The following is a 14855-nucleotide window of genomic DNA, read 5'->3' on the forward strand; positions in this document are numbered from 1 at the left end:
TTTTCTGCCTACAGGCTTAGCACATCCAAATATGTCCTCTCCTAGTTTATTATATCTTTTTCTAAGTGCAAAGAAAATTTATTTAGACTTGCAGAGAATAAGTGTAGAATACACTTGCCCAGACTTCCCTGTAAATATTGCATTTTAATGAACAAATGGGTTCTGTTTATAAATATTGGCTATAGAAATGTTATTTTAATGTTGTGCAAAAAAGTTGTCTTGGAAAGTTCTACAGTTTAATGATGAGGCTGGTTGGTTGTGCTGCTGCCTGGAGAAGCAGTGGAACCACCACCCATAACTTTCAAGTTGGCAAGGAATTCCCTGTATTTGGCAAAGTAGTTCAGATACATAAAATCATATAATTATAATATGTGATTATACTGCTGGTAGGCAGCCGTGCACAGAAAGGCATGCAAAGTATCTGCAGTCAGTCTCAGTTTTGTGAAAAACTTTAATGAGGAAGCTAATGTACTGTAAGGGTGGAAGACTTCTCACAGATGTTCTAAATTCATTGAAAGATGTGTTTTTTGACCATTTTCATTGTTCATAGAAAATGATTTGAGATAAACTCAGTTTCAGAGGTGCAAATTGCCATCAAATGCAGAAAGCTTGGCTGTTTTGTACTGTAACAGCTTTTTCTTGAGAATTGATTTGAGCACAGTCATAAGTCCACTGCAGCACGTTTTTGTTTGAGCACATCAAAGAAGCAGCAATTTTCACTTCTCTGTTGAAATAACTTGTTTTCCAAAAGTTGAGCATTATTTCTATGCTGTTCAGAGAGTTGTTATAAAATTACCATCCTTACAATGATCTCTTCCCACTCTCAGTTTGAAACCTCTCCATTTTAATTTTAACAACTTTAGGTGTTATGATGGTATCATTTTCATTATGCCCTCAGACAAAATTCTGAGTTGTGGGACATGGTGTGTTTGCAGAGATGCTGCCATTTTTAATTTTTTTTTTTTTTGCATTGTTGCACAATATGTTCTGAGAAGCAAGGTTAACCATGCTTCCATATACCTTTTTGCTTTGAAAGTTATTGTGCTACTGCAGGTCTGAGAAATCTGCAGTAGCTGCCAGGAAATTTGTTTAAGATTTTTCATTCAAGTTTTACAGAGTTTTGTAACCAGTTCGTTTATCTGAGCAAGGAAAAAAAAAAAAAAAAAAAAGAGGTCTGTTTTGTATGAGATCCAAATGCAGATGAGGTCTTTCTTAATTTAATTGTTGTGAAGCTGTATTTCTCATCCTTGTCTAAACTTTTAAACTTTCATGAAAAAAAACCATGGCAGAAAGGTCATGGATGGCTGTTACTAAGATTTGTTTGAGATTGAGTTGGAATATAGGTTATGCAGAGCTCTGGAGAGTAGTCACACAAGAGAATAACAAAGTTGAAGCTCTTTTTTTGTCTATACATTTATTCTGTGCTGATTTGATAGAGGATAGCTTGTCAAATTCAGTCATTTGGAAGATAACATGTAAGGGAGCAGATCTAGAGGTGCTCACAGAGCTTGTCTTCACTCGTGGCATTGATCAGCCTTGGAATCTACATTTCTCAGCCTGCAGGGTTGTTGACCTCAGGGATGAAACACCTAAGAGCAGAAGAGGTTTCTTTCTTGATACTAGAATGAAACTTTGAAATGCATTAGAAGAATAAAATAAAGAACTCTCATTATCTAATTTTTCCTCCAGCTTTCACTAAAGATAGTATAAAGGAACTTTGAAAGAGAAGGAAGGAAAGGAAAGAAGAAAAATGTGGAAAAGAGGGAAGGGAATAAAGTAAGGAAATTTTTTTCTTTTATTTTAATGAAGGAATTTGTCTGACTGAAGGAAAAAGAGCTAAACTGAAGGAAAGAAAGCCAAACTAATTTACCATTCTAGTCCTTAATTATTTCCTGAGAAGCACTTTTTAAGAATCTGCAGAAGATAATGGGAGGCTTCCATTGATTTGGAAAGGACAGTACAGAATGCCACAGAAAATGGAACTTAAGCCTTTCCATCAGCAAATGCATGTATCTTGTCCCAGTATGTCCTGTCCTCTTCCTATTTTCTTGTTCTAAGAAAAATGCTGTTCAGCATATGCATGAAGGTTGGTTTTGAGTTCTTAAACTTGTTTTGTCTGACTTCTCAGTCTGAAACGTACTCTCTAGTTCGTTGTAACTATAAATGACTTTTTTATCTCATCACATCTCAATGTTTTCATCTGACTTAAAACTCACAAGTTAAAAGAATTTCATTGACTTCTTAGTTGTGTAGTTGGGCTTATACTATTAGTTGCATGACCAGATCTTTTTGTTGCTGTTGTTGTTGTCCAGTATTTTTGTTGCATCCCTGCTTGAAAGAGAACAATTCTTGGTTTTATTTTGCATCGGAAGTACTTGATACCTGTGAAAGAAACAAGAGACTTGATAGGGACCAGGAAAGGAGCTAAAAGAATATACAAAGCTTATTTGAAGGCATAGAGTTGTTTACCATTGATTTTCTCAAAAACTTTACTGACAGCCTCAGATTTAGCATGAATAGGCATTGTGTTGTCAAGTCTCTCAAGATTTCTCACACTTAACCACAGCAGGGGTAAGACTTTCTGCATTTATGGATACATCTTTGATAACTTCATGATTGGGGGAAGTGTTGGAGGATAGAATAAAATTATAAACCTATAAACTCAGAAAGATAATACTGAGTTCAGACAAAACTACTAATAATGCACTTATAGGAAGAAAACTGCATAAACGTGCACTGGCACATGTAGCCATCTGTTAGAGCAGGAGGCTGATCTGTGAGAGAGACTGAAAATATTTTTTTAATCTTTATTTTTAAATGCTGTTCATATGGTTACAGAGGAGGATAGACAACAGATACAAATGAGTAACTAAGTAAAAGAGTATAGAAACCACCTGCCACAATTTCATGAGATTGTCTATGTTCAGACACTTTCTCCACCACTCTGCAGGTTGCCAGGGAGTTGCTGGCTTGTGGATGGTGTTGGAAGCTGCCACTCTCCATGCTGGCATCTCTGTTGACAGCTCCTCTGTCCTCCTGCTTGGTTTACTACAAGAACAATTTTTGGATGTTTTAAGTCCTGAACCAGGTTAATGGAAGCAGCAGCCCAATTGTAATTGCAGGAAAAACTTGAATGCCAGCTTGCATGCCACTAACTTTGAGACAAAGCTGAACGGTGTGTAAGGATAAAGAAGAGTTTATTTGCCAGGCTTTAAGAGTACAGAAATAGAGCAAAATGCCCCTTTAGATCAGCTCTGTTGCGTCTCTGTCTCTTTTCATGTATGTTACTGGCTGTCAGGAGTTGTGCATGACCTTTATCTGAGACCCTGTCCTTAGGTGACTCCTTCTGATGACTGTAATCACAGAACAGAGTTTTGCTTTGAGGACATATATAAGTTTCTATAGACCTAAAATCTAATCCCAGTTGTCTTCAAATTCAGTCTTCTTTCCTTTGCAGTGGACTGAAAACGCACTTTTCTGAAGTTAGGCTATGCCATGAACAGAAAAAATACTAATTTTAGAAATACTTAGTTCCACCTTGCCCAAGGGACATACAGTCATATGCAGGAATTCCTGACTTGTGCTTAGTTCAGTAATTAAGTTAATATTTAGGTATTAGTTAAAGCAGAAAAAATATATCCTATATTGGGGCTGTTGATGACAGCAGTGGTGAGAAGAAAAAGTTGTGTAAGCACTGCCCATTACAGCTTCCAGTATAAACTTTTTTTTTTTTAATCGCATGTTTGAACTTGTTTTCAGATTTGTATCACCTTGGAATACCTACTCCAGGTCTGATCAGTTGGCCTTTCCGTGACAGTGACTTGTTATTCACTTGGCAAATCAACACAGGCATTTAAACTGCTCGTTGAGTTCAGTGTTTCAGACGAACACAGAGAATTAATGTCAGAGCTCCCAGTTTAAAAATTCTTCCATCTGGCACTTCAGTGACCTTTTTATATTTGCCTTCTTCCATATGACAAAGACAGTTGGTTTAACTTCAGCTTTGACTTCAGAAATAAGCCAGCCATTTTTGGAGAGTGCCTTTCAGATGGGCTGTGGGAGATGGATGAGTAAGTTTGTGCTAGGTACAGCAAGGAGCACACCATATCCCTGGATACCATTTTCAGTCTCTGAGCTCTGTTTTAAGTTGCAGTTGCTACTTTCTAGCCAGCATTGCAAGCAATCTCTGCATCCAAATAAAGCTAATATGATAACACCCAAGAACATGAATTACAGTTCTGGGACACTGTTGGGCTTGTAACCCCCACTCATCACTAGAGAGAAATGACAGGCCATCAGGGCAGGAAAAGAAATGAGTATTTCATAGTAATCTTAACATCTCCTTCTTTGTGTCTTTGTTCCATGTCCTTTGATTTTTCCTCCTTTATTTTTCTATCTCACTTTAGTTCTTGCTGCTCTTTTTTTATCTGTGCCCACCATCAAATGTTCAAACCAGGGAGCTGGTAGCAGTGATTAGACAGCAGGGTGAATGTTGATGGATCTTTTTCAAGTTTGGGCACAATTTCACTGGTAGTTCCAGTATGAATTCACTGGTGATGTCATGCAGCATTACATGCACTACTTCCCCTTTCACAATTATATTTACTGCCTTATCTCATTATTTGTTCTTCCTTCATCTTTTCCCATACTGTACCTTTCTCAGCATCTCAGCTCTTAGCCTGTTCATGTTTTTCCTTGTGGGTGCAGAAGTCTTTGGCTGATCCTCTCATCTCAGAGACAGAGAGTACTATCGGCTTCAGAAGAAGTGGAAAAGACCTGTGGTTATAATAAGAAAGAGTCACCCTACTATTTTGTTCTCCAAAGAGGATGATTCTCCAGATAGTTGCATTTTTATTTTGAACAAAGCTGATTCTAATACTCCAGAACGTTCCCAAATTTTGTTCTATAAGTAGCAAATGTCAAATTCCAGTGCTGCCAAAATCTGCAGATGACTTGTGTAGTTCTCAATTGCTATGGTACCAAGGCACGATAGAAAATAACATGCTTGTAGAGATAATGAAAACTGATAATCAGATAGGATTTTTTCAACTAAAATTAGTGCTAGCCTTGTGATCTCATCAATTCAGTTCTTAGATTGGTGGTCACTATTTATTTTTATTATACATCCATCAGCTAAATGCACGTGCTAAAGTCTTATTCTCTGTAATAATATGCTGAGCTACCTTTCAGAGGGGTTTTGGCTCTACAAATTATAATTTATATCTTCAGAATGTTTCACATAAAAAATCCCAAGTGCTTTACAAAATTAATTATTTCTCACAGTTTCTGCTCGTGAAAGGGGCAGGACCATTATGAATGGAAGAGTGGAATTGTAGAGAGGTCAAGTGACTTCTTTGCCTCAAGTCACTCAGTAATTTCTTTATTTTTGCTTAATGGATGCTAGATCTTGGTTTTCCCTGTATTGGATTCTTTCATATTTTCTTAGAACGGTTACAAAAAGGGGACTTCAAATGTTCTTTCTAATTTTTCAGTAAGAATTCTGACTGTTTACTCCAATATTTACTGAACCGACTGCTTTTTCTCAGGGTGTACACAGTGGCAATGGCTGATAGACAATAGTAGATTTTTAAATATTTTAGATAAATCCATAGGTACTGGATGATGGAAGGAAACATTTGTAGGATGTAAGCGCATGGATTAAAAAATGGATGTAATGTATCTCCCTAAAAAATGTGATGAGCTTCAGAATAGTATGTCTGTACACTATACAAACATTCTCTAGCTTTTTAGTTCTGTGTGGTAGGATGTCTGTTCTGTCATGCCTAAGTTGATTGGGCTTTGTTAGTGAAGATATCTTTATTCATATGAATAAATTCCACGGAAATGGGACAGCCTATCTTTTACTAAGTACTCTAACAGGAGATTAATTCAGGGGACATTAATAATTGGTTTTAAAATTCATGAACCAGAAGGACTATAAATTACTTACATGTTTTAACTGATCACTTTCACTCTTTAAATGATGTATCACTTTAAAAAGTAAGTAAAAAAAACAGCAATCCTAAATTCTAAGAATCCTGTTTGTTGGAGATTTCTTATTTTTCCTGACAGTGATGAAATGGAAAAAATCGTGAATCGAATCTGTATCACAAGAACTAAATCTGAGAACCCCTTTAAAAACAAATTGTTTAATGTTAATCTGACTTGCAGATTAAGGAGTTTTACTTGAAATTATATAAGGTGATTTAAAGAGATATCTTTATTTAGAAATTACTCCATGTATGTCTATACTGATTTTTATTTAATTAATAGGGTTTATTATTGCTTGGAGCAAAAATATATTTCTTGTGATTTCAGTCTCCTAACTTCAGCAGTAGTCTGTATGATAAGGATACAGCTATTTCCAGACATTATGTCTTGAGATATGATTTTAGGGTGGGAGCTGTGGGAAACTGTAGCCCCGTGATCCTTACTGATGTAATAATGACTAAGCCTGTTTATCCTAGAGCAGCCCCAGGATCTTCTCAAACTGATTGTAAGACTGAGTAGGGTGAGAGAGGAAAAAACCTGTCCAAGCTGTTTTGTTGTCTGTCATGCATTGTCTTCCAATTCTGATCAGCATCTAAGAAAGTTGCAAAGAAAGCATAAATTATGCTATGTTTTTTTTGTGGTTCTAAGATTATCAATTTTTAAGTGACCTTTCTTTAATGTTCTTTGTGTTTGGTAATGGCTCTTCTCACTTAGAATAAATGAAAACACAAAGAGACACATAAAATACCTTTTAATATCAAACTTCACTAACTTTTCTGAAGCTGTTTTTTATTTTGCTTTACACTGCTGGAATCTGTGATTGCTCAAATGATATCAGGATTGACACGAGCATTCTGATTTTCTAGATAAATCTTCCCTTAGCTATTTCTTTCAGAAGTAGAGAAGGGCTCTTCAGGTAGCTGCAAAATGACTGTCGGTGTGTTAATTTTTAAGTGGCAAAATGACTTTATAGTTCTTAATATTTTTTTTTCTTACTTTTTAAATTGAGACCGAGTAAATAATTGTGGACATACTTTAAAAGTGATTTTGTTTCAGTCATCAGGGTGAAGAATGTATGAGATATCAGTGGTTGCTCTGGTGACTATTTGGTGTATTGGTGTGCTATTTGGCTGCAGTGTGAAATAAGACTGTGTATTTAACCTTAATGATATGTGAGAAATGTAATGGTTAGGATGTTCATGGAAAGGTGCTTCTGTTGGACCACACCTGGGCTCACAGGCATCTTTTATCCAAAATTGGCATCAGAGACTTTCAGCTGCTGCTACTATTACCTCAGCAGGGAGGATCAGTTATTGCTATATTCAGATTGACTCCTTTATCATAGAGACACTGTTTCTGGGTGCTGCTTTGGAAGTGCTTTTCCAGACACTAACTTTAAACACAAAAAATTAGTTTCTGTAGAGACCACTCTGCTTTCTGTGAAGAAAAGCAAGGCTCCTCTCAAAGAGAGATTAGATGCTGGGATCCAGTTTAGTTTTTTCTTTGATGCTGGAACCAAACTTTGACTTTGCTGGAACCAAAGAAGAGACTTGGGGGGTGAATGTTCTACAAGTGAAGTTCTCTGGTGTGAATACCCTACATACCACTGCCATTGTTTGGTTTTGGTCCCTTGCCCCTGGCCCTCTTTTGGCCATCATTTGCCAGTGTGTGTTTTTCAGCATGCTCCTCTGAGGTGCTGCTGTTGGGATTCCTTCCAAATGGAAACTTAGGTGGCAGAAAGCAGCAATAGCCTCTCATTTTTCATGTCTGGGCCACCTAATGTGCCCAAAGTCAGATGATGAATTGGTGAATTCCTTCTGCCCTTAGTATATGATGTAAGTTTTGGGAAGATGGTAATTTCTGCTGAAACAATCCTTACATGACAGTTTTTTGGCATATTGCCTGTTCCACTTGTAATAATCTATAGTTGATAAATATATTGATTGGCCTATTTTTAAATCCTGTTTCCTACAAAGAAGAGAGAAATCACAAATTAAGACCCCATTTCTCTTGCCATAGTTATGAGAACTGCTGGTGTAAAGACATCTGAAATTGGTAACTGTGATTTCATTGCACCAATTTTAAAAGCCAAATAGTCTCTGAAATAGTTTATACTATAATAGTTTATAACTGTATTCTGAAAGTTATACTTTGAATGTAGTTTGTTGTGGGAAAAGTATCGACATGGCAGCAACTCCTGAAGAGGGAAAAATTACTTAAAAGTGTTGACATGCCTTAACTGTTACTTGTATGATGACTTTTGTTAAAAAATCAATAATTAAGACTGCTTAATGGCTCATGCTGTTTGCTGGGCAGAAGTTTATTTAAATGGATATCACGTTCATACTTAGAAGTTCTTGTCACCTTGTTCTCCTGATGGCTTTTTATAAAACATAATTGCCATCTTGTTTATGACAGACCAAGATATCAACTGTATTGTCTCTACATATACTTGAAGTAAGTACTTGTAATATTTAAGGTACTGTTGATCACATCTTCATCAATTTTAGACTGTGGTGACATCTAAATGAGTGTCTGTGCTCCACTGCTTTAAGTACAGCATTACATAGATTTGGTGACCAAGGGTAAGAAGAGGTGATTAATCATATAGATTGACTTCCTATATGTCATGAGCCCTTACACTTGTTTAACTGTTTTTTGTTCTGGTAACTACAGCTAAAGCAGATATTCAACAAAATCATCCAGTTCTGAGGTGCACTGGCAAGACATAGTTTCCACTGCTTTCTGGATTGTCACCTTCATTGAGTTGCACGAGGATTGTTCTGTGTGTAGGGTTAGTTACACTAAGAAGTTACACTTAGTTACACTAAGAAACCTAGTCACTCTAAGAAACCTGTGGCTTATGTAATGAAATGGGTGAAATGGGGTAAAAAGAAAGGTCCTGTCTTACAGATTGAAAAATGTACTCCAAGGAAAATTCTGGCAAGTCCAGAGGATCACATAGGAGCATTTAAAAGGGTCTGAAAATAGACTTTTTTCTTAGTGAAAAATACTAGGCTTTAACTAGAAAATTTTCCTGACTCTCTTATGCAAGAACACTGGTAATAAGAGGATGGGTTTGGCTTCTTCTGACTAGCAACAAGAAATGACCAAGTAAAAGACAGTGGTTTACAGGTCTAAAAGCTTCTGATGATTAAGTATTTGTACCTGTAGTTTGAGAGGCTGAAATGTATGTGTTGCTTCTGTTATGCAGTACAAGAGAAAATTTATACTTAAAAGGCTGAATTAGTGTAATAGAAAAATTCAAACTTGTACTGTTCCTAAAAGTGATCTGGTCATGGTGGTGAAATCTAAGATCATTTGTATGCACAAGAAAATCTCCAAAACATTTTATGCATCAGTCTTGCTCATTACACTGTTGTTTTTTTGCATGGTAAGTCACTACAGTTATACCCTTAGCTGAAGCACAGAGAGTAGCAGGTCAGTACACCTGCTGCTCTGGGACAAAAAGCAAGGCTGTTGTGGTAGTTTAGCTCTTGTTGATGAAGGGAAGCCTGAAATTACCAGTGCTTTTACTGCAGGCTGTGTGATTTTGAAGTTCTAGCCAGTGACATGGTTTAGTGGTAGACTTGGCAGTGTGCTAGGTTAATGGTTGGACTTGATGATCTTAACCATTTTTTCTGAACAAAATGATCCCATGATTTTACACCTGCTCCTTTCAGATGTCACAAAGTAGAGTTTCACCACAAAGTTGGACTTGGCCTGTCAATGACAGAATATAAGACAATCACTTAAGTATTGTTTCTCTTCAGAGTTATATAGGCAAGTTAGATGGACTGGAAATGTGTACCCTCCAACAACAGCATAAACTCAGCTCTCTTGGCTTGAAAGTGCACTGTAGTCAGCAGTCACCTGGGGAGAATATTTAATTTCCTCTAGGGAACTACTGATACAGGTGAGGGAGAGGTGATGAATGCCACCCCTGCCAGCACTCAGAGAAGAAGCCCTGCAGCTGCAGAGCAGGCAGAGGGGGTAGGAAGAGCAGCTCCTGCTTCTCCACTTCTCTGTGGTCTTCAGTCTTTATCACTGGTGACACTGGTGTTAAGCCTAAGTGTGTCCTCTGAGGTGTTTGACTTCTGAGCAGGGGCTGCCTGGTGCACATCTTGGTTTTAATGATTTGCAGTTTTTGAAGCTGGCTATTTGAAGATGATTGTGGGGATTTTTATCCTACTCCAGACTGGGTCAAGTGACCTGGAGATGAAAGTGTCTGCCTTCAATATCTAATTCCAAACTATTACTGCTACCAGTAGACATGATCAATAGTAACTGTCTTATGCTATTTATTTTTTTTTTAATGTGTGGCTTTTCTAGCCCATGTTAGAGCTGGATGTGGAGATTTTCCAGTGGAATAGGAAACTAGGAATAGCATTCATGGCAGTATTATCTGTGGTATTTTTATAGCTGTGGATTCCAAACATTTTAACCAGCTGAAGATGGCCTTTGGTAATTTGAAAGGAAAAACAGCTCCAGCTTTTGAACCTTTCCTCCCTATCTCCTGTCCCTGTTTTCTAGATCATAGGATTTCATAGGCTGAGAAATGTATCCATGCCTATTAAACAAAATAAAGTAGTGCTATTTTAATAGTAATTTCAATTTACAATGTGTTAAAATGTTTGTTGGTAGCAAGTATCAAAATAATATGGTTCTGGAAGAACCATAATAATAACCAAATATAACCAAATAACCAAAATAATATGGTTTTGGGGAAGAACAACAAGATGTTCCAGTATAGGTTGGGGGCTGACCTGCTGGGGAGCAGTGTAGGTGAAAGAGACCTGGGGGTCCTGGTTGACAAGAAGATGACCATGAGCCAGCAATGTGCCCTTGTGGCCAAGAAGGCCAATGGCATCCTGGGGTGCATTAGAAAGGGTGTGGTTAGTAGGTCAAGAGAGGTTCTCCTCCCCCTCTATTCTGCATTGGTGAGGCCGCACCTGGAGTATTGTGTCCAGTTCTGGGCCCCTCAGTTCAAGAAGGACAGGGAAGTGCTTGAAAGAGTCCAGCGCAGAGCTACTAAGATGATTAAGGGAGTGGAACATCTCCCTTATGAGGAAAGGCTGAGGGAGCTGGGTCTCTTTAGTTTGGAGAAAAGGAGACTGAGGGGTGACCTCATCAATGTTTTCAAATATGTAAGGGGTGAGTGTCAAGGAGAAGGAGTTAGGCTCTTCTCAGTGGTGACCAGTGATAGGACAAGGGGTAATGGGTGTAAATTGGAGCACAGGAGGTTCAAATTGAATATCCGGAAAAATTTTTTTACTGTAAGGGTGACAGAGCCCTGGAACAGGCTGCCCAGGGAGGTTGTGGAGTCTCCTTCACTGGAGACATTCAAAACCCGTCTGGACACGTTCCTATGTGATGTACTCTAGGTGGCCCTGCTCTGGCAGGGGGGGTTGGACTAGATGATCTTTCGAGGTCCCTTCCAACCCCTAGGATTCTGTGATTCTGTGATTCTGTGTGATTCTGGAGAGGACAGTGGGAAGGATCTGGATGCATGTCTGCATAAAAGTTGTTTTAGGGAAAAGAAGCCAATTAATTTTACAGGAAGGGTAATTAGAAATTCTTTGTGCAGCCATTCTTTATCTTTTCTCTCTGAAGTAATATATCTTTTCTCTCTGAAGTAATAGTCCAAAATTACATAATTGCCTTAATTTTGGCCCGAGAGGGAATTAGCGTTTTGAATGAAGGGGGGCTCTTTGTTTTCTCAGTTAAAACTTGGTTAAGCTTTAGTCTTGGAGAAGCCATGTTAATGAGAAGAAATTTGAACCCTCATAAAGACTGGTTTGTAATGCTAGTGATGTCCTTCATTAGAAATGACCTGGTGTATGATTTTTTGTCCAGATGACTCTGTGCAGGAAGTGTACTTTAAATCTTTAATGTACAAAAGAAATCTTTGATCTACTGTTACAGTAGATCATCAAACCCACCAAACCTCAAAACACAAGGTATAGCCACACATTATTTCTATTAAAAACTGAAATAAGTTTGATTTCAAGGCACAGAATTCCTTGGGGGAAATGGCAAAGAATAATTTATTGGAGAAGTTTGTATTGGAGATACTTTGGGTTGGGGGGAGTGTCCTGATTAAATAATAATGGTAAATATTTCTTTTTTTTTTTTTTTCCATTCTAACTGGTTTATGACAGCAAGTTTTCATATGTTTGTGAACAGTACCATTCACAGCAAATTAACACTATCCATCCTTAAATAATTGCATATATCTTGGAAAAAGTATGTAGTAGATTCTTTTGATTTGCCTAATGATTTAAGAAGCCTCTTGGATCTGCTTGCATCACACTTTGTAGCTTTTTCTCATAGCCTGAGAACTAAAATTAATTCTTCTCAAGCTGAAGTCATCTCTTATGGGTCACAACAGAAGCTGAGGCCTCAAATAAAATCCCCTACCAACTGTGTGTTTTAAAAAAAAAAGTCTTATACAATGGAATGTATTAAACTAAACTTAAACTTACATGACTTGAGTATCTAAACTCACTGTTCTGCTCGTTTAGTCCTTTTGGAGCAGCAATAGCTTAATTTGGTAGCTCAAGCAGTGAGCTGCAGTCTTTGGGGCTTGGCAGAGTCATACTTCACAGTAAGAAAGAATTGAACTTCTGCACTTTAGTGTGCCATTAAGCTGCAGTCTCACGTCTCAGTGCCTGGGAATTGATTTACTGATTTGATTTTCTGAGACATATGGTGATAATAATAATAAAACTGTATAAGCATTATTTAAAAATACAATAATATACTGTTATTGGATCTTTGACAGGCCAGCACTGAAGTGCACACACAAACATCATTTATTTAAGTTTAATCTCATCCAATTTTAAGCAAATGGAAATCAATACTGCTTGTGGATATTGGTGGCTAGGTTGGAGAAAGATGTGAAGTGGTGTTGTTGCTAAGAACACATTGTACAAGAAAACAGAAATGTATGAATTTTATCTAAGTTTCTGCTTTGTATTTTATTATTGAGACCTTCTAGTACACTGTGCAAAGATAGGCTTTTTTATTTTTATAACTGTGGTGTGTGTCCCTATGTAGAATGCATGTGTTTGCAGTTTTAAAGTAGAAATAGAAAATAAACGCTTATGAAATCCAGTGCATTTTTTAATGCTGTCTAATGTATGGATTGACACAGACTTTAAGCCTGCCAGGGTCAATAAATGCTGTTTTTTCCTTTCAGATATGCGTCACAAAGATGTCTACACGGAACTGCCAGGGAATGGATTCAGTGATCAAACCTCTGGATACAATTCCTGAGGATAAAAAAGTCCGGGTTCAGAGGACTCAGAGTAGTTTTGATCCATTTGAGAAGCCAACTAATCAAGTGAAGAGGGTTCATTCAGAGAACAATGCTTGCATTAACTTCAAAACTTCATCTGCAGGGAAGGAATCTCCTAAAGTCAGGCGGCACTCCAGCCCCAGCTCTGTAAGTTCACAGTCCTGATGCCCACATATGTACCAAATGCTGGAATTATTAACACCATCTAAAAGTTTTCTTGCTTCAGAAGGAATTGGTTGTTTGGAAACAAAAAAGCTCATGGCTGCTATTAAGGATACTTGCCATGTATATTTGCATTGTAAAGTATAATATAGAATAAGAAAACACAACTTGAAAAAGAATGTATTTTGAAATTCCTCTCAGACACTAGCCTAGGGAGCAAGGGTGTCCTATGGGATTTCTAGGCATTTTCCTTCCAGGTCTTGGTATGGCTTTACAGCTGCTATAATGTTTATGTTGCAAATTTGCAAAGGTTGCTTATTTGTGAAGAGGAATTCTTTCCCATGAAGTTTAGAAAACCATATGAATTGCTTTTTTGATTTTTAGATTTAGATTTTAGAGAAACAGATCAGTTTTGACAGATTTTGTTTACATTTTCAAATTATCTTTTTAAAATCAAATAGTAAAAATAACAATTATTTCCATGTCAGAATCTCTGTGTATGAGAGAGAGAAGAAACAACTGAGAAGAGTTTGGCAACACATCATCATTGTTTTATTCTCAAATATTTTGAAAAAACTAGATAAATAAAATGTCATATCTTTCATGAATAATGCCCAGAACGGATTTCCCCCCAAAGGCCTTCAAAGTTATTGAAAAACTATTTCTATTACACTTTGCCAAGAAAAATCCATAATAATGTGACCTTTGCGTTGAAGACTAGAGATCTAAGTAAAATGGATGCAACACTTCAAATCTTAGTTGGTGTGAAATGATTTAAAAGGTTGATTGCCATTTCTTTTTTCTTCTCTTTCTTTTTTGTTTTGCTTTATCTTTTGGAATCTTCTGTCCTCCCTTCAGAAGTTTGACTGAATCCTGTCAGACTTCTAAGGAGAAATGACAGATTCGTTTTCTGTAGATGGGCTTTGTTAAATGCATGTGAATTTGAGGGATAAGATGTCATGCCTCCAGGGGGCTGTCCTTTTTAGAAAGGTTACATTTTAAAATGTAACCATCTGTAGCAAAAACAAATTTGCTTTTTCATAATCTCTTGGCATTGCATATCTGCTGCCAAAGATGTCTCTGGAGTGTTCCAGATGAGTCCGTAGAAAGCAGTTTCTACCATAAAACTTTTAGAGTCTTTAAGGATGGAAGGAGCAGTTTGCACTGTTTTTATGTGGACATGATGCCCAATTATTGTTTGGCACTACAACTTTCAATTGAAATTAAATTTTTTTAAAAGTCTTTTCTTAGTTTTTTTGTGGTTTTAACTTGCTCCCCATATCTGCTGTTCATCTCTCGTGCCTCCTAGGAGCTGTTAATGCTTTATGTGAATGCTCTATGTACCTCTTCTATTAAATGAAAGTTTTTATTTCCTTTGCCTCCCAAATTTTGATGCAGACTT

The 14855-nt window shown here is 37.2% G+C and overlaps 1 protein-coding gene across 1 annotated transcript in view; it reads left to right on the top strand.

Moving 5' to 3' along the window:
• Positions 1 to 14855, top strand: part of CDK14 (cyclin dependent kinase 14) — a 311039-nt gene that overhangs the window by 68017 nt on the left and 228167 nt on the right. The window contains exon 3 of the mRNA XM_008494133.2: positions 13193 to 13438. Within this exon, the coding sequence (XP_008492355.1) occupies positions 13193 to 13438 (246 nt within the window). The remainder of the gene's footprint in view (positions 1 to 13192; positions 13439 to 14855) is intronic.

Source organism: Calypte anna, chromosome 2 (genome assembly GCF_003957555.1).
Source record: "Calypte anna isolate BGI_N300 chromosome 2, bCalAnn1_v1.p, whole genome shotgun sequence".
NCBI classification, from domain to species: domain Eukaryota; kingdom Metazoa; phylum Chordata; class Aves; order Apodiformes; family Trochilidae; genus Calypte; species Calypte anna.